At 36.4% G+C, this 27,961-nt stretch overlaps 1 protein-coding gene across 18 annotated transcripts in view; it reads right to left on the minus strand.

Annotated features, from left to right (window-relative positions):
* Positions 1 to 27,961, minus strand: part of ZEB1 (zinc finger E-box binding homeobox 1) — a 180,845-nt gene that overhangs the window by 66,029 nt on the left and 86,855 nt on the right. For 17 of the 18 annotated variants that reach the window (XM_071215449.1, XM_071215450.1, XM_071215454.1 and 14 more), the window contains one exon: positions 2,975 to 3,175. The exons of the other annotated variant lie outside the window; for it this stretch is intronic. In XM_071215449.1, coding sequence (XP_071071550.1) covers positions 2,975 to 3,175 — 201 coding nt within the window. The remainder of the gene's footprint in view (positions 1 to 2,974; positions 3,176 to 27,961) is intronic. 18 annotated transcript variants of the gene reach the window in all.

The raw sequence follows: 27,961 nt of genomic DNA on the forward strand, positions 1-27,961 counted from the left end.
CATTTAACATTGATAAAATACTTTGATCTAATCTACCAATTGTATTTCAGTTTTGTCAGTGACCCAATAATGGCCTTTATGGCTTTTGTCCTCCTTCACAGGATTATCTTCAGGACTGATTCCTAAAAGGAGGATTGCTGAGTTCAAGAGTAGATGCATATTTAGTTTTGCTGGATACTACCGAATTCCCTTCTCAGTGGTTGTACCATTTTATATTCCCATCAGCAAAGTATGAGAAGGCCTGTTTTCCCAGTTTCACCAACAAAATATGCTGTCAAACTTGTGAATTTCTGACAATCTGATGGGTATCTTGGCATACTTTTACTTTGCAACTCTCTTAATTATGAGTGAAGCTGAACATCTTTTCAATATATCTAAAGAGGGAAATGGACTTGGCCCAGTGGTTACGGCATCCGTCTACCACATGGGAGGTCCGCAGTTCAAACCCTAGGCCTCCTTGACCCGTGTGGAGCTGGCCCATGCGCAGTGCTGATGTGCGCAAGGAGTGCCCGCCCCACGCAGGGGTGTCCCCCGCACAGGGGAGCCCCACACACAAGGAGTGCGCCCCGTAAGGAGAGCCGCCCAGCACGAAAAGAAAGTGCAGCCTGCCCAGGAATGGCGCCGCCCACGCTTCCCGTGCTGCTGACGACAACAGAAGCAGACAAAGAAACAAGACACAGCAAATAGACACAGAGAACAGACAACCGGGGAAGGGGGGGTAATTAAATAAATAAATCTTTAAAAAATATATTAAAAATATATATATATCTATCTAAAGGCCAATTTTATCTCTCTTTTGTGCCCATGTCTTTTGCTCACTTTTCTACAGGATTGTGGGTCTTTATCTCCTCAAGTTTTACAGGTCCAACTCCTGTATACATTAGGGACTTGCACAGTACCTGCTCAGGAATTGATTGTTGCCGTCAGCCAGGATCATGCAGTACTGGTTTTTCTCACTCAGAGTAATGCCCTGGGGAGTCATCCAAGTTGCTTGTATGAATAGCTTTATATTGATGAGCAGTATCCACTGTATAGATGTACCACAGTTTGTTTACCCTTTCACTTGTTGAAGGACACATGGATAGTTTCCAGTTTTATGAGTAGAGAGCTTCTATGTATAAACTAGTATACAAACTTTTGTGTTAATGGAAGTTTTTGTTTCTCCAAAGGCAACCCCACCCAGGGGAGACTACTATGCCATATCGTGTGTATTTCTTTGTAAGAAACTATCAAACTGTTTTTCATAGTGATTTTGTATTTCTGCCAGCAATTGTGTAAGGGTTTCAATTGCTCCACAGAGTCACCAAAAAAAAAAAGTATTTCTTTGTGGAAATACTTTTGACCACAATTCAATTTCTTTAGTGGTTACAGGACTATTTGTTTTATTTCATTTTTTCTTGGGCTGGTTTTGCTTAAGAATTTCTAGCATTTCATTCACATTTTCAAATTTACTGGCATAAAGTTGATCACAATATCCTGCACTATTTGGTCAATGCCTGTAGCAGCTATAGTTAATGTCCTCTTTTTCTTTCTTGATTTTGTCTCTTTGTATCTTTTTTTTTTTTCCCTTGATCAAGATGGTCAAGGTTTGTTATAAAGTTTTCAAAGAAAAAAGTTTTGCTTATGTTGATCGTTTGTACTACAGGTTGATATTTTCTATTTTACATTATTTACTTTTCTTTTTTTACTGGTAAACAGCTAATTTTGCTATTCTTTTTCTAACTTCTTGAGATAGATACTTAGCTCAATTTATATCCATAGCAAACTAAAATATATTCATGTTTTACATATCTCTCTTCTCCATTAAGCTATAAAAAAAACTATTCATACAGAGACAGTCTTATTGTAGTTTTTAACTTCAATCCTGCAGTATTTGCTTAATGGTCAAATGAATGATGCAATAAAATGAGGAGGTGGATTATATAATTTTAAAAATCCCTTGTTACATAAACTGTAGAAATCATACTGTAGAAATCTTCACTACTGGTTCCCTAGGCCTGGGCCTATCTTTTGGACTTAAGTGTCCACATTTGGTTATTGAGATTCTCTGACCTGCATGTCTGATTCACTTCCCCTGTTCTCTAGCCTGAGCTTTGATGTCTAGTTTAGATGTGCTCCCTGACCTAAACGCTAACTGGAAGCTTCCATGGCTGACCATGGACCTGCTCCCTTGCATGCTTCTCTTTGACTTTGCTGGTTTCTGGGTTCCTGTCCCCCAACCCCTCTAATTCACAGTCCCTGCCATGTCCAGATCCTGCTATTCTGACACCAGTGTTGCTAAGTCCTGGCAAGAAGGCTAAATGATTTGATTAAAATAAAAAGTAGAAGGAAAAATCTTTGGGCTGGAAGAACTTTCTTCATTTGACTGAGGAAGAGAAATCAAATGTTCAGTGTTTACTCAGTGAAAGAACAAGCAGAAGAGGGTCTTTCATTACTTCTACTCCTTCCATTAAACCATATTTTACTTCAGTAAAAGTAGAAATTTTACTTGAGTAAAAATTTAAAGCAAGTGAAAGAACAAAAAAGAAACATTACTTACAGCATTCTGAAGTGTACAGAAAGGCTTACAAACACTAAAAATACTCCCACAATTTATGTTTTGCACATTGAATTATGTTATAATTTTACTCTATCAAAATACACTGTATTGGTTTCTAAGTAGAATTTTCATTGGGGTCACAATATAAAATTAAACGTAGGTTAAATTATACCAAGAGAATATAGAAGACTTTAAGATCCTGGTTAGAAAAAGCAATTAAAATTTAATATAGTATAAGCATCATACAAATGGTCAAAATAACTTTCATTACTCTGCTTCAAAATCCACATTTCAGTAAGTGAAAAGATACCTTCTACAAGATTAGCAGACAAATTGCTGTTCATGTCAAAGTTCTCATTCAATTTTTCTTTTCAGTTAATTTACACTTTTAAAAAGAATCAAAAGAATGGACTCTTGGAGGGAAAGTGTGCTCACCCTCGTTCTCCCAGCAGTTCTTTGTGCCGCTGGCCCTCTCGCTGCCCCCTGGTAACACTGTCTGGTCTGCTGGCAGGTCCTCCTCTGGCACACCACCATCGCCATCTGCTGCATCTGTAACACTTTCTTCCTCCACAATATGGAGTTTGTCTTCATCATCTGAATCTGAATTTGTTTCTACCACAGTATTATAATTTGTCACTGTAATACAAAAAGAAACAAATCATCAAAACCTGCTCCAGGTCTTACACCTTAGAAAAACAGAAACTAAAAACAGGTACTTAAAACATTGTAATTCAACAATCTTTTCTTTTAAACTATAATATACAAACAACTAATTTATTTGCCAATACACACACACACAGACACACACAGAGAACTTACTAGTCACTAGATGGCCAAAATAGCAAATGATAATGCCAACACTTACTGAACACTTGCTAGATGTGCATGCTTTATAAATAGTAACTCCTTTACTCCTTACAATACCCCAGTGAAATAAAGTACCTACCTACCATCCACTCCATATATCCCTGTTTTACAGATGTGCAAACAAGGCACAAACAGGGCATGTAACTTGTCCAAGATCATACATGTAGGTAGGAAGCGGCAGGGCCAGGATTTAAATTCTAGCAGTCTGGTCCATATTCTGGGGCTCTTAAACCCTACATTAAACATCCTCTCCAATCACAATGAAGTTTTTCTATACAACATCTGCTTTTAAAGAATTTGGCGTTCAAATCTTTACAGCATAACAATTTAAGAAAGAGGCCATCTTTCCTAATAAAACAGCATTACATTATCAAATTTGCAAAGGAATTTTGAAGTGTTCTATTAGGCTAACACATTTCATACCAATCTCTCCATCCTGCCCTGACTTTAAAAAGAATTAGCCAATTTAGTCAAATTTCTCCAAGTTATTTAGGCATGATTTAAGTAATGCTTGTATATGTGATTCTGAAAAATGATTGGCACTTAGGAGGGTTCAAATGGGTACCCTTTTCATAATTTCTAATAAAATTCAGTCAAACTTAACATCAGCACTACAAAGATAGTAATTAGATATATAGTTATTCTGCATGACTTCTACTTCTCATAGAACCAAGAGTATTGGATGAAAATAAAACTCTCTAAAATAGTCTAATATAATCAGTGTTTTCCTTTAGAGTCCTTGCAATAATCACTTTAATGGGATAAATTATTTAGTACCTCACTGGGTGTGGCCCCCGGAATACCTCTTCTTACCTATTGGCAGGATGATTCTTACTTGCTTAAATAAGATGAGAAGAAGGGAGAAGAGGGAACTTTGCTTTGCTTTGTTTATTTACTAAGCAATAATTATTTCCAGTTATGTTTTTCTATTGCTTCCTTAAATTTTGCCATCATATATGCCAGAAGATAATTACCTAAACACTTAAACTACATAGATACATATCTTCCCCCATGCTCACACATAAATTCACACATTCTTGAGAACTTGAAAGAAGAAATACATTAAAAAAGGATGATTGTATGTACATCAATGACCAAAAACCACCACCAAAACTGCTTTTATAGAGCTTGGAAAGACCCCTCTGCCAAAAAGAGTACTTGAGTTGCTATTCTGCCCAGGTTAGGGATTCTTCATTATCTTGTGTCAGAAATCAAATCTTGTTGTGTTATTAATATTTCAGACAGAGTACATTTTTCCAGACCTTTTCCCAGAGTAAATGGTTTTCTTTTATTATAAAACTAATACATGTTCTTAAAAAAAAAAAAAATCAGACAATGCAAGTAAAATAAGTAAAAGTTCCCTGTTTTTTATTTCTCCACTAATTCTCTAAAGGTAACAATAATAGCAAAACTTATTAATTCTTTGCACTAGGTAGGCATGATATTAATAATTTTATATGCCTTACTGTATTAATTGTAACACTTTATACTTTTATATACTTTACATTTAATATAAATCCTACATTATCTATACATAAATGCATATGTGCATATTTAAAAACATACATAAGGGATCACATTATACTTTCCATTTTCCACTTGGTTGTTTGCCAGTGAATAACATGTCTTAGAGACCTTTCTATATTAGCATATAACTAATCACCTATCAATAAATTCACTTTATAGTATTTAGGTATTAGTAAAAAACTAATCACCTATCAATAAATTTACTTTATATTATTTAGGCATTAGCAACAATGTCATAATAAATTTTCTTGTAAGTACATCTTTAAGTATTTGTTAAAATGTTTGTCAGATTAGTAGAGACAGAATTGCTGAGTCAAAATGTAAGTTATTAAGTAAATAGATACTGTTAAATTGCTCTCCAGAAGTTCTTTTTTTAATTAGTTTCCTCAAATATTATCTAAGCAAGTCTGTTCAGTGTATTAACACAGTAAAGTAAAAAACTCCCTTTAATTTAGTAAAGGGAAAATACATGTCAAGATGGAAACAAGGGAATTTTCTTCTACCCCAGCCACACTCTGAGCAGAGTGAACTGTGCATGCGAGTAAGGAAAATCATTCTCAAAAGGGGTCTACAGTTGGCCACAAAGGTTTCCTGATGGGCCTTTAACTGATAGTAAGACGGAAAAAAAATATATATACACGCATATATTTAATTTAAATTTTAATTGAAGTTTTCTTTTAATGGCAATTCTTACTGGCAAAGGATGTACAGTGCTATTGATTTTCATTTTTACTTACAAGGGCTCCTGATTAGTAATCTACTAAATGACTTAAAGTCCCTAAAGTTGGTATTTAAATATCATAAGGTAAAATTAAAACACAGATTGTTTACTAAGGATTAATTAATTTTGTATTCCACTAGATCTGGCCCCTAAGTATGGTATGGCTCACTGCAAAGCTCTTACTCTGCTTGGGCATGCATGGATAGTTGAAATTCCTATTTTGTAAAGAGGCTGCAGTATTTCCTCCATGTTTTGAGTTGGTCATGGTTTTATATTGATCCTAATCTTGCCTTTTAGTGAGATAACACTATAGTTCTTAACATCATTTTATTAGTTGTAGGTTGCTTGGTGACAATTGAACACATTTACATTTAGAGGATTTGGGGCTTCAAAATTTCCCAATAATTAGGCTTTAAGGCATATATGCATGATGGCTCAAATATCTGCTTGTTTGCCTCAGTTTTCACTGAGGTTCTTTTTTCCCTGAGCCACAGGGTGCTTTCTCCTAAGTCAACCACAGCCCAAAGGGCTCTTTAAGAATGCCTGCCACTTTCTAGCACCATAGCAAAACTCCTGCCTACCAAGTATAAGCTGCCATGTGATATAGAAATGTGTATGCCACATTTCCAAACAGTGACTGCATATTAATTTATAGCTACCTTGTGAATTTTCTCAAAGCATACTTTGAATATGTAGCATAAAACTAGAAAAATCCAAAAGGCAATATATTTTATTGGCTAAGATGGCAATACCAACGACTATTTTTCCCAGACTTGCCACCATCTTCTTCTTCACAGGTACGTAGCTGAGAGAAGGAACAGTGAAAAATGGCTCCTACTAACTACTGTGACTTAGATAATAGGTGTACTTCCCTGCTTCAGGATTTACTTTTCTTTTTATGGAACTGCAGAGCTAATTTAAAGCAAGAGCCCCAGCACCAAAAGCATAAAAGATTACGTGGGTCCTTGATAAATTCTAGTAGCTAACAGAGTGTCAGCAATCCCCATTCTCTCCACTTTTCTTTCTCTTATCTCCACACCTCAATATTGTCTAACCTTCCCCCCCCCAAAAAAAAATTATATTTTGTCCAGAGTGGCATATTCTTAACAATCATAGTTCACAGAGACTTTATTAAGACCCTTGGTTCTGAGTCTTAACTAAATTGATAAAATATCAAGAAAGCCAGGATAACTGAAAATAGTAAAGTAAACATAGTTTTAAAAATCTTTAAATATAACTTATGAAATAAAATATGAATTTAAATTTTAATAAAAATGGTAACATTTCCAGTGGATTATCATTGTCACCAGCATGTGCTTGAGCACACACCTTTTGGGGGTAGTTCCTGTTGGTATTATTATTTGCCAGCATTTAGTGCAGGACATAACTGTACCTACTGCCCAGGGCTGTTGTGAGGAGCTAATGATTTAATATATGTCTAGTGCTTACTGGCAAACAGTAAGGACTATAAAAGTGTTTGTTTTATTATTATTGTTCAGCAATAGCTTACTGAGTCATCACAACTCCGAAGAAGTAGGCATCATTATATCTCCTCACAGACAAAAAAAGAGAGTGAGTAGCTGAAGAGCTTGTCTGAAGATAGGTAGCTGGCAAGCTGCAGAGCTGGACTCTGGCCATGGTGTGCCTGATTCCACAGTCCATACACTGGATTTATTACATAGGAAGCCTTCCGAGTGAAAATTTTTGCAGTAATTATCAATTTTTTGTGTCTAGACTATTCTGGGGCCTTGGAATTCCATGCTTAGTAATTGCCACTGAAGAAATCTTCAAATGACTACAGAATTCTAACCCTTAGACTCTTAATTACATAACAACAGTATACTAGGGATATCATGATTAGTCAATAAACCTTTAAAAGAAGTTCATATGGCATGCTATTTTTAGCCCTCAATTACATATAATACCACTTCAAATGCACAAATTAAAGTCCCATGTAAACATCTGTTTCTTAAGTAATGTACAATTATAATAAATGAATTAGATGAATATAGTTGCACAAAAGAGCAAAGTTTAACCAATTATATTTTTGCTTTCATACAATCCCAAATTGGGCTTTTAAGAGCAAGAAAATCAGAATGCTTTATAAAGAATCCCATCACGGATGGTTTACTGTAGTTCTCAACAGGAGGACAGTTCTTACAGTGTCTGAAAGAGGCAGGAGGAGGAAGGGACAGATCAACCTTTAGAACTGCAGTTCTTGCCAGGTGATAACTGTGGTATGTGTTGATTAAAGCTGCAGGCTGAGGCATTTTCTTTGATTTATTTTCAGCTATATGAAAGGCTTTTCTTTCCAGGGAAGTTCTGCTTCCCTTTTGCTACTATTATGTGCTTAACTCCATCCCACCCATTCCCACAACCCACCCCCAAACACACTCATCTACATGGTAGAAAAGAAATATAAAAAAAGTCAACAAATTACTTACATCTGGCAAATTGTTCCATATAGATTAAGAAAAAACTATTGTCATAAGGTGTGAAACATCTAGAGAAAGGATATACTTTGAATCTTGCTCTCAAGAAAAATGGACTGTAGATCCATTAAGTAGTGGAGTGTTTGAGACATGTTAGCACTACACTGAGGGCACGAATACTGTGAAATATGAGATATGGAACAAATATTTCTATTATTCTTTGACAACAGTTGGGACAAAAATAACATCACATATTACACGTATTTTTTAATCTTTAAGAGAGTCCCTGGCACACTGCTCTCCTCATAGCAGATATAAAATTATTTGCTGAATTGAATCTAGAGCTTTTTTCCTCACTGAAGAAACATCCCAATATACTTAAATGTTGCTAATATTTCAGGAAAATGAAGACAAAACTGCAGTGACAAGCAAAGAGCTGGTAAATAGGCAGACAAAAATGTAAAGAAGGGGTCGTTTGACAATTCACACAATTAGAGAAAACTTCTGCATATAATGTGGCTCCTGGAAAAAGGACCTTATGCTGTTAGCTAAATACTATACTCAGTGCTGTAGTGTAAATATTTAGATGGCTTTTGACCTAACCAATATATAATATTAACTTCCTATCTCTACATATTTTAAACTGTATAAGAAAAGATTTAATAATATGCATATTTAATGTGATATATAAGTAATATAATGAATAGTGTACAATGTATATATTATCTAATTTTAACTCCTTTATAGTGCCCCAAATACTATAATCATATTAAGTTTTTTTTGTTTTTTTTTTGAGGTACTGGGGCCAGGGATTGAACCCAGGATCTGTATATGGGAAGCCTATGCTCAACCTCTGAGCCACTGTGGCTCCCCTGAGTTGATTTTTTTCATTTCTTCTGCTTGTTATTTTTTGTTTGTTTGTTTGTTTTAAGGAGGTACGGGGAACTGAACTCAGGACCTCCCATGAAGGAAGTAGGCGCCTAACTGCTTAAGCCACATCTGTCCCGTAAGTTTTAATACATACTAGTGGTTCAGCAAAATGGGGGGGAAGTTGTTTTAATCCCTCTCTCAGTAACTCGTCTTAGTCTAGGGTGCCTATTCAATTGAACAAATAATCCTAATATTCTTTTGAAAATATTAACTGCAATGAAAATCAGTGATTTTGAACTTTACCCCTGCAAAAGGGTCAGTGGTTTTTAATGTCTTCAGATACAAGCTATTAATAGAATGAAAACTGATAGGCAAAGGTAGGGAAGAATGTTGCCATCCCTTACGGAATCCTATTCTTATTTTCTCCCCTCTCTCTATGCAAAAACGACTATGTACCCATAGGATTTGTTTCTGGTGCTCTCTCAGTTCTTCTTCAGGCCCTTTTCTCATCTCTCTACCCATATCCCCAACAAATGCCATCCTCCCAAATTACCTGCCCCTTTCCCTGTTTCATGAAAGCTCCCAATTCACTCTGTGAGCTAATTTCAGCTTGTGTTAGTACAACTCACAAATGGGGAGACAAACCAGTTAACAGCAAAGCCCTCAGCACACTCAAATTCAGTCCCAGGAGCAGGTGCTTCCTTTGTGTAGGTGAGGAAAGGATTTGGACTAAAAGTATTCACACTAAGTTATTAATAACTATTATTTCCTTCATAGGTAAAATCTGCATTTATAAAAAAGCTGTTTAATTTATATGAATCACTACTTATGACATGCAGGCAGCAACAAAAACCCAAAGAAAGTATGAAGACAGAATTAAAAATACAAAGCAGAAATTACTGAACCAAAAAAAAAATATAAAGAAGCGATGCAATTGATGAGTCAATGAAAGAGTTGGATCTTGAACAAAAAAACACTAAAAGATATAAATCACTAGTTCACTTAATCCTAAAGAAAAATTAAGAGGCATAAATATACAAATATTCAATATTAAAATGCAAGGAGAGAACTACAACTGCAATGGAATTTAAGAAACATACTTGAAAAATTAATATTTTGCATAAATATAAGCAAATCAATTTGAAAATCTGGGTGAAACAACATTCTAGGAAAATGTAAATGATTAGAACTACATTTATAATTTTAAAGGATTTATAAAATTATAGGAGAGAAAAACTAGATGGACCACTGAATATAAGCAGAGAGATAGCTAAAAGTCAGCCACCCAAAAACTACCAGATGTTTTCCCAGGTGAATTTCTTCAAATCTTCAAAGGACTGGTAATTCTGTTGCTCTTTTAGAGAAGAGTCTAAATTCTTTCTATGAAACCAGGATAACAACAATCAACTAAAATCTGAAAAAGAGCAAACCCACACCCCATACTCAGCGCACTAGTGATCATTGATGCAAAAGTCCTAGAAAATATTAAATCCAGTAGTATATTAAATGAATAAAGCAAGGATTAGTTCAACATCAGGAAATATATAACAGGGTTCACTATATTGACATAGTAAAGGAGAAACAATATGATTTCTACAGACACTGAAAGGCATTTGATAAAACTTCCTATACCGTACTAATAAATACTTTTCATAAAAACAAAACTAAAGTCAGTATCACAATAAATGATACACATCAAAGGTATTTACAAGATGCTCACTATCCTCAGTATTAGTTAAGGTGTTTCAAAAGAGTAACCCAATGCAGTATTTAGAAAGAACAAAAGGAAAAGTACAAATAGGAAAGGAAAAGCAAAACAATTATTTGCAGGTGAGGTGATATTTCTGAAAAGCTCAATAAAAAACACTGAAAAAACATTAATAGTTATTAATAACAGTGTGAATATGAATAATAATTCACAATTATTTGGTAAAAGGATAATTATGAATTCAACAAAAAAGAGCATTCCAATAAACCAACAAAAACCAGCTAAAAACATATTAGAAGGAAAATCCTATTAATAATAGCAACACAAAAGACAACAACACATGAGGAAAAAAAAATGAAACATGGAAGACCTACATAAAGAAAACTTTCAGCACTCTATTGAAGGTCACAAAAGAAGATCTTAAAAATTTAAAAAAAAACATTGTTTATGGGTAGATTTTATATATAATATGTCAACTGTACCTAAAGTAATTTATAAATGCAATGTAATCCTAATCAAAATACTAACAGGATATTTTAGATTATGAATCTAAATGATTTAGATCAAATGACTCTGAAGTTTTTCTGGAGAGGTAGGAGCACAGTTTCTGGGGTCAGACTGCTTGGTTTAAACCACAGCTTCCACTGACTGGCTCAGTCGTCTCGCACTTGTTGCTTAATCCTCTCATGCCTTAGTTTGCTCATCTCTAAGATGGGAAAGTCACTAACAGGATTGACATAATGATGAAAATAATTATATATGCAAAACAACTAGTATAGTACCACACATAAGGGCGGTTATTATTACTTGGAAAAACAAACACATAAAAGTATTCAGGAAAATTCACAAAAATAATAGTAGTGGTGGTAGTATAGGAACATAACTTAGCCATCCCCAATAATAAATGTACGTCAAAGCTATAGAAATGGAAACAGATTCATATTGGTACAGGAGTAAAGAGACAGATCAATGGACTTAAAGTGAATCCAGAAATAGATCCCCAAACATACAACAGTCTTGCAAATCAGTGGGGGAAAGATGCACTATTCAATACATATCAATGGGGGAAAAAATAAAGCCAGATCCTCCCACCTCACAATTTTCACCAAAATGAAATCCACAAGAACCGAAGATTTTAATTAAAACAACAACAACAACAAAACTGAAACCATGAAGAATAGAAGGAAACAAAGGAATATCCTTTTACAATCTTGGGATAAGAAAGTTGTTCTAAGCATGATGTGAAATCCACGATTATACAAAGAAAAACAATTCAACTCAAAGGCAAATGACACTGTGTAAGAACATGTGCCATATATAAGACAAAGGGGTTTCCTTATTATACAAAGAATTCTTAAACATCTGTAAGAAAAAGGTGAACCACCAATAAGAATGTGCAAAGGCAATTAACACACAAACTATGATGGGCCAATTAATATGCAAAGAGATGTTCAACCTCCCTATTTAAAGAAATCTCAAGTTAAACCCTTGCCATCATAATCAGTTCCTCTCAGCTACTCTCAACTCACTTCCCTTCCCTGACTTCAAAACCCCAATTCTGACTAAACTCCTATTCTGGTTAAATCCAACTTTTCCTACTTCCATATCTCAGTACCCCTTTACAGCAAAGCTTCTGAGAAAGTTGCCTACACTTGCTTCCAATTTGCTGCTTCCTATTCTCTCTTAAACCCATGCCAGCCACAACAGTTCAACAAACTGCCCTTGTCATGATCATGAAAGACTTCACATTGCTATTTCCACTGACCACTCTCCATCCTAATTCTACATGACCTCCTATGGGACATGGAATGGATAGTGGAAGAAGGCAGGATAAATATGAACCATGACCACGTGACCAGTTATAGAAATGAGGACTGCAATGGTTATGAATGTCTTCCTTATTCTGTTCTGTTTGTACATACACATAAAACAAGTATCTCTTTTTTCCCTATCTTATCCCCTTATCATATGACATAAATTACATTAGTTGCATATCGTAGTATTTAAGTTAGGATATCAAGGTTAAGAGTGAATTTTATCCAAGGACTTGTACCCTATTCTGGAAAGCTTTAGTGCATTTCAGGTTGTACATAGGATGGGAGAGTACTGTTAGGTAAAAAATATGTTACTGTTTTTTTACTTAGAGATTAAGTATGGTTTAAGGCAGGGGTTCTTAACCTTTTTTATTCCAGGGACTCCTCTGCAAGTCAGGTGAAAAAACACAGACCCCTTCTCAGAATGTAGTGGCAGATGGTTTTATGACACTTAGCATCTTCATGTCTTTAAATTAATTTTAGGATTATTTTCAAATATTATGTTTTAACAACCTTCCCATAATTTCAATACCTCATAACCTAACATGGCTCCACATCTTTTCGAACAGTCATTTTTGGCAAACATTTAGAAATTTAAGTCTTCCTACAGCATCATAAAACCATCTCTACCATTCTTATCAACCTTTTTGCAGTTATCCACTACACTCAGAACAAGCTACATTAAAATAAAAATCATACTAAGTCCACACTATACTGTGTATTATTTAATAAATATATCACACCCACCTCAGCATGTCCCTACAAGAATAATGCTTTTTTGAATTTTCAATTTGTGGATTCCCAGTTAAGAACCCCTGGTTTAAGGTGATGTGTATGGCGGCCAATATGTCAAGGGGAGGACTGTGATGGTTAAGTTAATGCGTCAACTTGGCCTGGTTTGGGTGCCCAGTTGTTTGGTCAAGCAGGCACTGGCTTGATAGTTACTGTAAGGACATTTTGTGGACTTAAACCATAAGTGAGTTGACTGTATCTACAGCTGATTAATCCACAATCAACTGAGGAGATTTGCCTTCACTGACAGAAGTCTAATCCAATCAGTTGGAGGCTTGAAAAGGAGAAGTGATCATTTCAGTGTGAGAAGGGAGAATTTCTATCTCTACTTCAGCCAGGAAATTTCTCCTGGGGAATTCATCAAAAACCTTCATCAAAACCCAGCTTGCAGCCTGCCCTACAGAATTCAGACTTGCCTTTCTCTACAATTGTGAGGCAATTTTTTATAAAATCGCATAATATTTATGGATATCTCCTGTTGGTTCTGTTTCCCTAAAACAAACCCCAAGCTTGTAGTATGAGGATGGGTTCTCCCATGTGTCCAGGGCAGTGGCAGCTCACAGCAACCCAAGTGTTTCAGTTTGCCACAAGGCTTCCAATGTAAAGTAACAGAAATGGGTTGGCTCTTATAATGGGAATTTTTTTAGGGAAAAATATTAAGTTCCAAGGCTGTGAAATATCCAAATCGAGGCACCATCAGAGATGCTTCCTCATCAAAGTCAGCTGCTGGTGATCCTGGCATGCTGCCACATGGTGATGTAAGTCCTCACCTCCCCTCTGGGCTCACTGTCTTCCGGAGCCCAGCTGCCAGGGCTGGTCTCCTCAGCCTTGAGCTGCTCCACCGGCCCAGCCTCTTGGGGCTTTGTGCTTCAGCTCTGGCTGCTAGCGATCCTCAAGCCCTCTCTCACACACGGCAGGGTAAAGATGGCAGTGGCTCTCTCTTCTGTGTCTCAATTTATGTAAGACCCAGCAAGAGGGCAGAGACTCAATCTGCATCATACCTCACTGACCTAGTCCAACCAAAAGGGTAGTGTTCACACACCCACAGGAATGGATTAGTTAAAAAACATAGTTGTTTCCTCCTTTTTGGGATTCTTAAAAGAACTTCAAACTGCCATATCAACTAAGGCTTAACGGTCCCCCGTTGGGACCTCTTGGGGACTTTCCTGAGGGCGGTGCATCAACAGGGGTACAAGTTCCTTGATGGTAGGCCTGATAAGTCCCTTCATGCCCCCAATGGCTAACAATGGAAGGTTAAGGTCATACTATTAAAATCTGAATTGGAATTTATTTCATAATGAAGCACTGAAGACAATATATATGCAATTTATAGTTTTACTGAGATCTTGTAAACCTTACAAAGTTACACATCATAAGTTCTTAAATTAGAACGAATATTTGAGTTCCTCTGACCTAAGTACTCTGGAAGACAAAACAAAGACATATAATATTTACCCATCTCTGCTTCTAAGGGATTTGCAATTTTTATGAAATGAGAAATATACAAAAAATACGATAGAATAAAATGTGACAGTGCATAATTAAGTGCTAAGAATAACATACATACAATAAACACCACAGGAGTCCCTACCTCATAGTTCCTAATCTCTTTTTTATGCCTTGCTAACATGCCACAGAAATGAAATTTTGCAAATTTTGTTTCTTTTTTATTTGAAATATGTTGGTTAGAAGCTGAATGAATAAGAATTGTGGTACCAAAGAATTACTGGTATTTTGATTTACCTGGTTTATCAGAGAAGTGGGAGTTGTAGTCAACTCTAGATAGAAGCTTTCCAGAAAATAAAAAATGCCCAATAACCTGGAAGGTTGTGTGAACTAGCCATTCTGACATTTTCTTATAAATTTTATCTCAGAGAATGAAATGGACTTAGTGGTGAAGGAAGGAGACATTCTTGGAAAGACACATGCAAAAGGCAAACGTAATACTATACACAGAAATGGAGTAAAGGGTATTTTAAAAGTCTTTTAATCCTGACAGGAGCACATGGAGTAAGGATTCCCAGTCTCCTCTTTTGACAGACAGGGAAACCAAGGCTCAGCAAGGTTGACAGAAGCTGTCAAGGGTAAAGCTGTCAGGAAGGGCTGCAGCCCGGATCCTAACTGGCTTGGGCCTCCAGAGGTCACGCTCCAAGGCAGGCTACCACAGGGCCTCTCCAAAGCACATTACAGCCAAAAAACAAACAAAAGTCCACAACGCAGAGAACAGGAAAAAAAGCCAGGCTCACAATCGATTAGAAAACGCTTCATTCGTAAGTACTTAGTCTAATCTCTGAATTTCACAGAATCTTAAGACAATAAAATAAAAAATATCCTTATTCTACTTGATTTCAGAATAAGAATGGAGGACACACATAACCTCCAAATCTCAGTTCAGAGATTGCTGTGTGTGTGTGTTTTTTTCTTTCAGAGATTGTTTTATTCCCCTGATCTGAAAGCTTTGATTACTCTCCATGGCCTATAACCTGAACTCTAGACTCCAATGCCTGCAAACACGGCTCTCTGGGACGGTAGGCACTGCGGCTTCTCTGTCTTTATTTCCGGTCATTCTGCCCAACACATTCTATTCCCCAGACATCCCTGCATTCCACGCTTCCCCCTTTGTGCATACTGTTCTTACCACGTCTCCCCTTCTCTGCTGCCAATTCCTCCTCATCCACCAGCAAATTTGAGTGGTCAGACCTCTCCATCTCATTGCCACTACTCTATTTCAAACGGCTGCCTCCCCTCACAGGTGCAAACCCACCTAATGGGACCCCTTGCTTGCGGTTCCCACACAGCAGCCAGAGCAGCAGGCTATGTCACGCCCACTGCCTTCTCACGGTTCTAGCACGGTCTGCAGGATGACCAGGATCCAGCTCCCACCTTTCCCTCCTCTATTCCAGCCTCCATGATTTCCTTTTTGTTCTTGGTAAATGACAAGCCCTTTCTCCACCCCAAGCCTTTGTACTTCCCCTCTCTCTTTCTGTCTGGAAGGTTCTGCTCCAGTTCTCTGCATTCCAGGTTCTTTGCTACCTTCATGTCTCAACTCCAGGATCACAGCTTCAAAGAACCCTTCCCTAACCAGCCAATCCGAAGTACCCCATCCTCGGCCGACCGTGTCATACCATCGTGTTTATTTCCTTCAAAGCATCCATCCCGACTGTAATTATCTCTGTTTGTTTTCTTTCTCCTTTTACTAGTTTCCTATTGCTGCTGTAATGCAAACGTAGAGGCTTAAAACAATACAGATTTATTACCTTACAGCTGTGGAAATCCAGAGTCTGGAATGGGTCTCAGGGGGCTAAAATCAAGGCTCCAGCAGGGCTATATTCCTGCTGAGGGGCTAGAGGAGAGTCCATTTTCTCGCCTTTTCCAGCTCCCAGAGGCTGCCTGCATTTCTCGACTTGTAGTCCCTCCCTCCATCCTCCAAGCCAGCTCTAGCCACTGGAGTCCTTTTACTTCACCTTACTGGCGCTGACTCTTCTGCCGCTCTTCTCCCTACACAAGGACCCTTGTGATTATATTGGGCCCATCCAGATTATCCAAGAAAATCTCCCGAGTTTTAGTTCAGATCATTAGCAACCTTAATTCTCCTTGGCCATGTAATGAAACATGGCCATCTTTGTGAAGACATTATGCTATCTCCCACACTCCTTCACTAGAGCAGAAGTCCTCTTCAGTCCAACAGTCTAAGTGCCAAGCATTATAGGCTTATTAAAGGCACTTATGACTCTGTCTTACTGAATTAATAGAGAAATTAATATCTAGCCTCTTGGTAATGTGATGCTTGCCCTGACTTTTCCTGATTCTTACTCTAACCTTCATGCTCCTGTATCATTTTCTACACCTCTGTGCAGTACTGTCCACCCACCTGTCTTCATTGTATTCACAAGCCTCTCATTATCTTTGGTCAGGTGCGAAATATTCTGGTAATGTGTCAATAAAGGATGAAGTACCGTGAAAGATGTATTGAATCAATGATTTCTAAAATAAAAGGGACTTTCAAAAGTTTATGCTAATGATTTTGTAACTGTTTTTATGACTTCCTAATAAAATGTGAGTGTTCTGATAATGTCAGTAGAATTATCCTGCTGTGAAATGTATGTTACATTAACGAATTTTAAAGCTGAAAAGGCTCTGAAGGTAAGTCTCAATTCCATATTTTACACTTGAGAAAACTGAAACCCAAAGAGGTTACATAATTTGTTTAGTTACACAGAAAACTGAGCTGAAATGAAATCTAGTGGACTTTCTATAAAACTTACCTCCTAAAGTTGCCATGAAGATTAAACTGATGCATTTAAGAACACATAAACACAATGTCTAGCATATAGTTAAAGCTCTATAACCGTAAGGATAGTAGTTGCCTTTATCATCATAAACACATATATTTCCCATTTCTCAATAAGAAAAATAACTTATGCAAAGTACTCAATAAATACCTGTCGAATCAATGAATGATTAAAAAGCAAAATAAAACCAACATAGTTTGGTCATTTTTAATGTGCTAAATGCTTTCCTGCTTACCTGTATTTTTATAGGATAAAGCAGGTAAAGAAGGGGAAGGAACAAAGCAAATGATCCCTATCTTGAAGCCTTGCCCAACTGTTCTGGAGCTAACAACAACTTCTCTTCTTCCTAACTGTCAATATCAGCAAGATTAAAACCATTTTTATAATAGTATTAAGGTGTTATTTGCCCTTTTCACTCTGTTGACATTTGCACTGATGATGCAAAAGCAACAGTGGGTAAAACTGCACTCATACGTTAGCATGAATCAAAGTAGTGGCAGCAACCTTAGTCATTGTTTTCTCCATGGAAATCCATTGTAGTAAGAAAAATTACTGGTTTCATTTAAGAATGTCCTTGATGAAGTGGTAAAAATAATTTTATTAAATCTTGATCCTTTTAAAATATTTTGTGAGATAATAAAGGATGCACACTTAAAAAACTTCTGCTGGATATCAACATATAATAGTTGTCTCGTGGGAAAACATTTATTTGATTGTTTGAGTTGCCAGCTGAACTAGATGTTTTTCTCATGGTATACCAATTTTACTTGAAAGAACAACTAATAAACTGTGGTTACTCAGACTTGGGTAACTGGTAGACATTACATCAAAAATAAACAGTCTGTCATTTCAAGGAAAACAAATGACCAAATTTGTTGCCAATGATAAGTGTGAGCTTTCAAATGTAAATTAGAATTTTGGAAAACTTGTAACTGTCATTGTGAATTTGACAGCTTCCCAATATGAAAGACCTTCCTGAAGAGACAGGTATGATATTGTTTCTTTTTTTGATGTGGTATAATGTGATATGTTAACATTTGGAAGATCTGTGTAACTCAGCACACCAGTATTTTACAAGTAACTACTGCATAACATTACAAATCCATGCATGGGTAAAAGGTCCATTTAAAGTGCAAGATAAATTACAAAAAGTTCACTGGCACAGTTTCATATTCCTACATTACAACTAAACTTAAAGAAAACTGCTACTTGATGGGTTTCAGTGCATAATAAAAAACATCCACATTATCCAAACAGGCTAATTCCCCCTACACATCTGTATGAGGTTAGGTTTTCATATACTTCAACCAAAACAACAGATTGCAACAGATTGAACAAAAAAGCAGAGAGGAGAATCCAGTTGTCTTCTATTGAGCAAGCCAGAAAGAGATTTGTAAAAAAACATAAAACGACACTGTTCCATTTTTTTTTAGAAAATAGTTATTTTTCACATTATTTATGTTAATATGCATGGCTTTATTATTAAAAAACAATAAGTATTTAAAAATTGTCTTAATTGTAATTTAGAATACAATAAATATTGATTGATATAATCTATATAATCAAAAGTACTTCGGGCTCCTCAATCATTTTTTAAAGGGATTCTATGATCAAAAACTTTGAGGTTTATACATGCATTTTTGAATTAAAGGAGCCACCAGTCACACATATCTATTCACATTAAAATTAATTAAAATTATAAAGAAAATATAAAATTCAGTTCTTTAGTTGCACTGGACACATTTCGGGTGCTTACACCCCACACGTGGCTCATGGCCACTAAGAAAGGGCAGATATAGAACATTTCTATTATCAAAAAAAGTTCTGCTGGACAGTCCTGGTCTATACCATATTTTGGGGTCGGTTAATTAGCATATTACTATACCTCATTGGCATAATTTATTATCATTTTTCATAACTGTATTAATTCCTTAAAAAGAACATATCTTTTTTAAAGGCAAGGAAACTGCCTTAAATATACATTATTAGCCATAATGATGATGAATACGATAACTGTTGAACTGAATATTCCCTAATTCAACAAATATTAATTGAAGTCTTACACAGGCCTGGCATTATAAGATTACATTTATCATCTTCCATATTTCAGTGCTTTCCTGTCCAAATTTATAAGCACTAGGTTTTTACTTTTTCTGTTAAGTGTTTATACAAAACTACTTTAACAGTCAATTTAATACTTGCACTGCTTCACTTCACATTTCCATAAATGAAGATATAAAGACAACGTTTTCTTTTATCTGTTGGTTATACTACTTAGGTCTCAGAGATCATAGTTTTGGATTACTAATTATATCTTCTAATTTTTCTGAAGAGTTCTGTTCATATGGCTAAAAGCTAAGTTCTAAAGGCCACATTAAATCTGTAAACAAAAAATGATTAGTTTTGAATGAATTAGTACCAGCTGTAGTTCACACAATGATTTTATTTACCATACAGCTTTGTAGGGATCCTAACTTTGTGACGTTTTAGCACCTACTATTTTGATTTCAATTCCTTATACTTTACTAAAAGTAGTGAGTGGAATTTTTAAAATCTTATTTAAGCTAAAATTTAAAATACATTTTGTTTAAATACATTTCTGAGGTTGTTTTTTTTACATACTAAGGCAACTGTAAAGTCCTTTAGGATACTAAAACACTAGGGATGGCCTATGGTGTTCTGTTCTTTTATTAGTCCTCACACAATATTCAGAGATTTACAGTATAATGAATGCTGCTTCTGATTTCCAGTTTAGTTTGAGATGATGTTCTCTGGCAAGAAAGGCCAATTTTTAAAGAAGGGGAGGGAAGTGGATGTGGCTTAACTGATAGAGCATCCATCTACCATATGGATGGTCCAGGGTTCAATTCCCAGGGCCTCCTGACCCATGTAGAGCTGGCCCACACGCAAGGCTGTGGCGCAAAAGGAGTGCTGTGCCACGCAGGGGCATCCCTGTGTAGGGAAGCCCCATGTGCAAGGAGTACACCCCTCAAGGAGAGTCACCCGTGTGAAAAAAGCACAGCCCGCCCAGGAGTGGCTCCGCACACACGGAGAGCTGACGCAGCAAGATGACACAACAAAAAAGAGACGCAGTTTCCCAGTGCAACCAGATAATGTAAGCGGACACAGAAGAACACACAGCAAATGGACACAGAGAGCAGACAGCGGGGGGAGGCGCAGAAAGAAATAATTAAAAAATAAAAATAAAGAAGGGGAATAACAGGAGAGATATGTGGGCTTCTGGCCAGTACTTCCCTGGTCAACAGCCAAGATATGTACCTGGAACTAGGTAAGAGATTAGTTGCTTGTATATAAACCCAAGCCTTCTGCCAATTTAGGGTTATGCAGCATCTCCTCCATACACCCCTACAGATTCTTTTTGGAAAAAGAAGTCTTTGTTCTTAAATCTGCTTTTTGGGGAGAGAAATGAAATGATCCATAAAACTAATATACCTGTACTGCAATAAGCAGTCCTGATTTGGGTCTTACAAAATCATACAAAAAATGTGTTTACTGTAGTGAATCATAGGAATTTATTTCTTCAATAAAAGCAAATAAAAATAACTGCTATTTAAATGAGATAATTTTGTAACCTATAAACTTTATATTATGCTAGCTTGTAAAGCTCTGTTTTCAATTTTGTTTTGCTATATAAGCTCATTCTAAACAATGTTCCTGTAACTAGAAAGACTTATGATCTAAATAAGAGCTAACATATTTTCATAAGCGGCTTTGTTTTCCATATAAATTATTTGTGCATATGTAGTCCTGTTTATTTCAAATAATAAATCTTAAGCTAAGGGCAAACATTTTACACTCTATTTGCAATGGAGGAAATGCTTAAAAAGTAAAACCAGATTTTGTGGTTCATATCACTTGGTTAAATTTTAATATGGCAAAATTAAGAAATTCAGATAAAAGTTGTACAACTAATTAAATAATTATTGAACTAGAAAAAGGAGGCAATTTTTAGGAGGTTGAAGTCATACCTGTAAGTAGCAGCAATCTAAGATATTATATTAAAAGACAGTATCTGGCTTGCATAAGAAAACAATTTATGTATAATAGCCCCAAAAGAATAACTTAACAATACAGCAGAGACTCTGGAGTCAGGCTGACTGGAGTTCAAATTTGGGGTCAAGCATTTGGTTGGTTTTTCTTGGGCAAGTTACTTTCCTAAGTGTTGGTTTTCTCACATATAACATGAGAATAATAACTACTTATAAGATTATTTTAAGGATTGAATGAGGTAATTTATGTAAACTGCTTAGTACAGTACATGATACACAATAAATAATTAATAAATGACCCCACGCTCACAATTCCACATAACCACACACACCCTACATTTACATACAATTTCCCAGGACACAAATATATTTACAAACATTTCACCTTGGGAGTCATTCCAGCAATCCATCCATACCTAAACTAGTAAGAAATCTTAAACAGCATACTATTTCAAATATCATTTAGAAGTTTAAATAAGAAATTTTAAAGGTTTAGATTTCAAAATCATATGCAATTGCATGCTAAGAGCATAAAAAACACAATCAGAATTTTATGAGAATCTCCCCTCAAAGAATAATTCTGCTCATAGTATTCCGAACAGATTCCTTGACTGTCAAAGCAATGAGTTCAAGTCCTTTATACCTCAGCTGAAGAGAGAGGGAGAGAGGGAGGGGGAGGGAGAGAGGGAGGGGGAGGGAGAGAGGGAGGGGGAGGGAGAGAGGGAGGGAGATTGATTCCTGGAAATACATATATGAGCTCATAAAGTCCAGTGCCCGCCTGCTCCCCATTTTTGGCTTACACCTCTAGATTGAATTGGGTTTCTGAAACCTACACCCAAAGAGTCTTGATTAATGCGCTGATTATGGATGAGGATGTGGCAATTGGAAAGAGGGTTTACTCTTCCTCGGCCCCTTAAAATTTTGTAGTGAGCGGTTGACTGAACATTCACACCCCGGCACAAGGAGGCCAGCACTGTCCCTTGGCCAATAGGCTGCACTCGACAGAGCACCACCATGTAGAGCTCCAAGATGGAACAACGGGATTCTTCTTTACCTGTCTCTGATTTTAATGACAAATTTTGACGTCTTGTAAAGAGACTAGTAAACAGCAACAGGGACTGCAATGACAAAAATGGTATTCTCCTGTTGTTAACAATTTAGATAATGTAATTTAGAAAGGTATTCTTTCTTTCACAGAATGATCTCTTCTATTTTCATGGGAAGAGGTGGCCAGTTCAAAACCTGCCGCCTCAGTGGTACAGAAAGACCACAGAGCTGTCTTTGTGCTGTAGGTACATTTCCCATGCAGATCATGGCTGTGGAGACAGAACTGGGGACTGAACTCATGAGATAACCTTCCCTTCGTGAGCAACGACTCACAGGTGGGAGGTGTATGTTAAGGGAGAGGGTGAATAAACACTCGACTAGAGGTTTCTTGTGTGGATGGTGCTGTACAAGTGACGCCCCCATTTCCAGGCATCAATCTTATTATTCACAAACAGGACAGGGGCAGGAATAGCCTGTGCACTGGCCACAGACAGTTCGCAGGACGCCCTCAGTCAGAGAATCCAAACATGGGCTCTCTGCATGACTCCAGACTTAGAAAGTTAGGACTGACTCTAATCAGGATCCCCCAGCGATCTAAGACTTCAGTGAAGTTACAGACAAGACACAGAACTGCCTTTCACAAAACATGTCTAGAAGGCCAAAATGAACTCAAGTCAGTTAGTATCCACAGGGAGCTCCCCAAACTGCCCTGTTCTCCCCAAGTGTCTTTTAACTAAGAACAGCTGTCCACCTGTCACTGGGGACAGGGATGGGCAAGACAGCACATATTCTCCAGGCCACAGGTTTTGTGTTCAGCTTCAGTCTTCAGGCTAACAATGACTACGACGTCGACGTCGTCATCGTCAAACCTACCACTCTACTGCAACTTACAAGTTACAGAGCACTTTAACCAGACCATTCTCTGACCAACACTGGGCAGCAGTTAAAGTTGGTATTATCACTCTTTCTAAGGAAAAGGTAGCTGAAGCTTAATTAGGTGAAGCAAACTATTCAAATTCACAGAGCGTATAAGGAAAGGAAGGATTGAAACCCCGTTTCTGGAGTCCTTTCCAGAGTACCCCGGGGCTCTGGGAGGAGTGATCACAAGGTACAAAGCTCTTGCTTGGTGCTCTGAATACAGCATCCATTTAGTTTTCACAAAATCTCTGGAATGTTTACATGTATGCGTGTACAATACTCTTTGCTACCTTCAAACAAGTATTCCATCCATTGGTAAACATTTGTACTTGAACTTTTCAATACCTGGATAGAAGGCCAGGTCTAGAAAAACATGCCCGCCACAATGGCAACACAATTTTTTAGATTTGCAAAAATGAAATCAGGGAAATGAGTGAAAAAGTTTTAAGACAGGAAGTTTAAAAACCTTAAAGATAGATACAATTTACATTACACAAAACCAAGGGGGAGACTGCTGCAATAGATCACAACTACAGAAGTGGTTCAAGCGATGAGTTATTGAGTGGAGAGCAGGTCTGTCATGCTGAGAAATATGGGTTATTGTGGAATTATTATGATTATTATTTAAATACTTTCTCAGAATTATTGTGGAAAAATACATAGTAATTTTTATTATTTTCCTAACCTTTGTTTTCTATGAGACCCGATTTTCTCTGCTACAGTTTTACCAACCACATTCATTTCTGAAACACAGCCTAGCAAGGGATAACTCATGTGTAATATTGAAATACATTCTAGTAATCTTGAGAAGACTTGAGAATGTTACCAAATGACATAGTGCCCAGATCCATAATAACTAAAAAAATAGTGAGTACTTATTAAGTATTTATACTCAAAATTACTTAAAAATTTAAACTATTTCCCTAGATTTCCTTTTATTTTTAAGTGAAAATACTTTCTAATCCAAATCTGATTAATTCAAATCCATGCTTTCTGGTCTTTGTTTTTAAAATTAACAAAGGTTTCCTGAAACACCAAGTAAATGTCTTTTTTTAAAATATATTATGCTATTCCAAATTTCTTTGGGAGTACTGACCTTCCTCTCAAAGTTAACAACTGCTGAATATTAACCTACCAAATGTTTACAAATTTTTTGTAAGAAACGAGGTTTTATTTTTCCTATTAAAAAAATAAAGAAACCTTGATTGCCTTTATCTTGTTGGAGAGCTTCAAACAGAAAGCCAATGTTGCATTTAAGAATTCATCTTCTATCTAAACTACTTGATAACCTATACTAAAGTTATTATTACTAACCATAAAGTGTTGATTCATTGGGCTGAAGAAGGTTTAAAACATAAAGTAAATCAATAAAATACTGAGATCAGGGAAACCATTTCAAAGAGAAAAATCTATGCAATATACATATACTAACAATCCACAGTCAAAATAGAAGTTCCCACCTTAGAAAAACAAGATACATCTGAGCAGCATAAATGTCCTAACACTGGTTTAGCAAACCAGGAGCTGTCAACTTCCAATAACCTATTATTCACACCTCTTTAATCACTGCCACAGAGTCAATTATAAATAGCCTCATACATTTTTAAATAAGGTCATTCTGAAATGAAACAAAGAAGGTAGTAAATATTCTTGTACATAAGCAATTCAAGTCCTAAAGCACAAGAGAATTGTGTATTGCTCAAATACTCAATATAAAGAAAGCTAACAAAACCTTTTATTAATTATGTCAAGTACGAACTCCATGTGGATTCAGTAGAATAGCTAAATTACAGCACCATTTAACATAGCAGCTTAATAAATCCCCTAACAATCTGTACTCACATTACTGAGATTTTAAGATATCATTCATGGTATAATAACATATAAGTAAAAAGTAATAATCAATTTGTTGATCTAGCTGAAACAATGCTATGCAAAATCATGAAGAAAAGCCTGGTCTACCAGGAAAATTTATAGATTTATAGTCTTGCTACTGATGCCATCAGCTATTAATCACTCCATAGAGCTAAGAACCCAAGTGTATCTCTTCAATATGAATGATGCTTTTATGTAAACATGTGTTAGAGAAGAAAATGTGATGGAGTGGCAGAATTCTTTTTAGGAAAAAATTTTAAAGTAAAAACAGAGAACAAGGGGGTAAAGTACCACTTAGACAGCAAGGATCTAAAACAATAAGCTGAAACCAAGCAACCAAAAGAACCAAAACAGCACTGCCACAATTATGACAAAATCAAAGTAATGACTTGGCTTTGTATAAAGAGTATCCCATATAACAACTGAGAATTATAGCATCTCTACAAAAGATCTAAAGTCTCTCTAATATTCCAGAGCGGTTTCCTGCCATTATGACACTCAAAGGTTACCTGTTTAAATGGGAGTAGTATGCTCCTAAAATTCCTCCTCTAAGAACTTTAGGACTAATAGACACACCAAAGACTGGGTTTGAAGAAAAATTGATTCCAAGTAACTACAACCGGATTTGCTTTTAATGGACTGTTTTAAGATTTTCCATGAAATTCTCAGACTAAAAATCCTGTAGGTTTCTGGATGAACAAACCTGCAATAAAGCCAACTTTTCTCCATTTGTCTACTTCTTCCTGCAATTGTGCCTGCTTGTGTATGATCCAAGAGGAAGAGATAAATTAGATGCAGTGACTGTGCATGCCCTTAAACCCCAATCCTCGTGCATTTTTATTACACAGTAATACAACCTTTTTGGCATAAGGTTACTCTACAAACCTTTGTTTTTGGAAAAATTTGAAATTAGAAAAGAAGTTGGAAAGGCATGTAGAACTAAAATGTTTTTACAGTCTTTTAAAAATTATCTGCATATCTCATTTTTCACTGAATCATTCATTTCCTTCACCTAGTTTTAGAATTGTTTGCTTAAAAATGTATTCCCCACATAATAAGTCAGTCACTTCCTATACTGTGTGTTCCATCCATAAAAAATTCTTTCTTAAAAAGAAACTTACAGTGATCAATTAGGTATTTTCTGACAAGGAGAGTACCAACTGAAAGCTGCTGATCACAGAAAAAACGATGAAACTCATTTCTGCCCAAACTCCAGAGGAAGAGCTACATCAAGTTTTCTGAATTTAATGCATTGTTATCCATCTACACCAAAGTCATAATCCTATACTCCGATTCTACAGTCATCAACACTTTACAGATTTGACTCTTGTACTAAAAAGTACATCTCTAATATGAAGCTATGTGCTCCCAAGGCTATCTCTAATGATGCCACTGTGCCAACTTCAATGCTGTTTTTAAAAGTAAAAATATACAAGAATCTTTAGTGGAAATAATAATCTTAAGATACTAATTCTGACTTAGCTCTCTGCTCAAAATATTAATCTCTTTAGTAGTTCAAGCATTCTACAATTTTAAGATTATTCTGTATTTTCAACTTTAAAACTATACTGTACATTTCAAAATATGGGGATCCCCAAAGACCTTCTTCAGTCCATACCCTAAAGCTAACGTGGCTGGCATGACAGTTTCTACTTTTCTATCACACAGCCTCAGAAGTCCACTCAAATGCGAAGAACTATAAGGAATAGTGTCTCCTCTTAGAGTTGTAGCCTATTCCAGGCACTTTTTTCCCCTCATATTCTCTGGAGTGAGTCACAGGGCTTCAAAACAGAAAGATTTTTGCTCCAAACACAGCAATCTTTTGGAAGATTGGTCATATGACTTTAAAACATGCTGGTCAGTGGGAATGAAGAGTAGCGAACACTCCACCAGAGTAACCAAACTAGGCACAGGAAGGATGGTGAACATTCCAGATGTCTAGTATCTGCAGCAAAGTGCATCACATAACCAGAGGCCATGTCTGTAGATCTGGTCACTTGGAGACAAGCAGGTGGAATATTATGATTTGGGGGGTACAAATCCCCAATGGCTGATTCAGTCCTTTTTTAAAAAAAACATTTATTGAACATTTGCCATGGCAGGCCCTATAGTTAAAATGAATAAATGTTTCTATCCCCAAGTATCTCATGAGGAGGGTAGAGAGACATGTAAATAAATAAATCACAGTACATTATGATAGTTGTAATTGACAGAAACACCTACAACCCAGGATGAGACGAAACAAAGAAAAGAAGTATTAACTCTTTCTCAAGAATGTACATTGAGGGCAGGTTTTAGAAATAGAAAGGCTTTAGCAGGGAGGTAATATCTAAGCTTTTCTCCCCCTAAGATGCATTTAAATGGATAAGCCAATCAAATAAAAGGAGAGATAGATGAAATTTAAGAAGGAGAGAGGGAACGGCACCTTCCAAGCAAATTCCACCAAGCTCTCCCTAAATTAGTTGAAGAAGGCAGGCCTTAAGTTATATGCAAGATACCCAACTTTGTTAGAGGGCGGAAAGTTGAATTTAGGCACAATGCTACACTTG

The sequence above is a fragment of the Dasypus novemcinctus genome, chromosome 5 (assembly GCF_030445035.2).
Source record: "Dasypus novemcinctus isolate mDasNov1 chromosome 5, mDasNov1.1.hap2, whole genome shotgun sequence".
Lineage (NCBI taxonomy): Eukaryota > Metazoa > Chordata > Mammalia > Cingulata > Dasypodidae > Dasypus > Dasypus novemcinctus.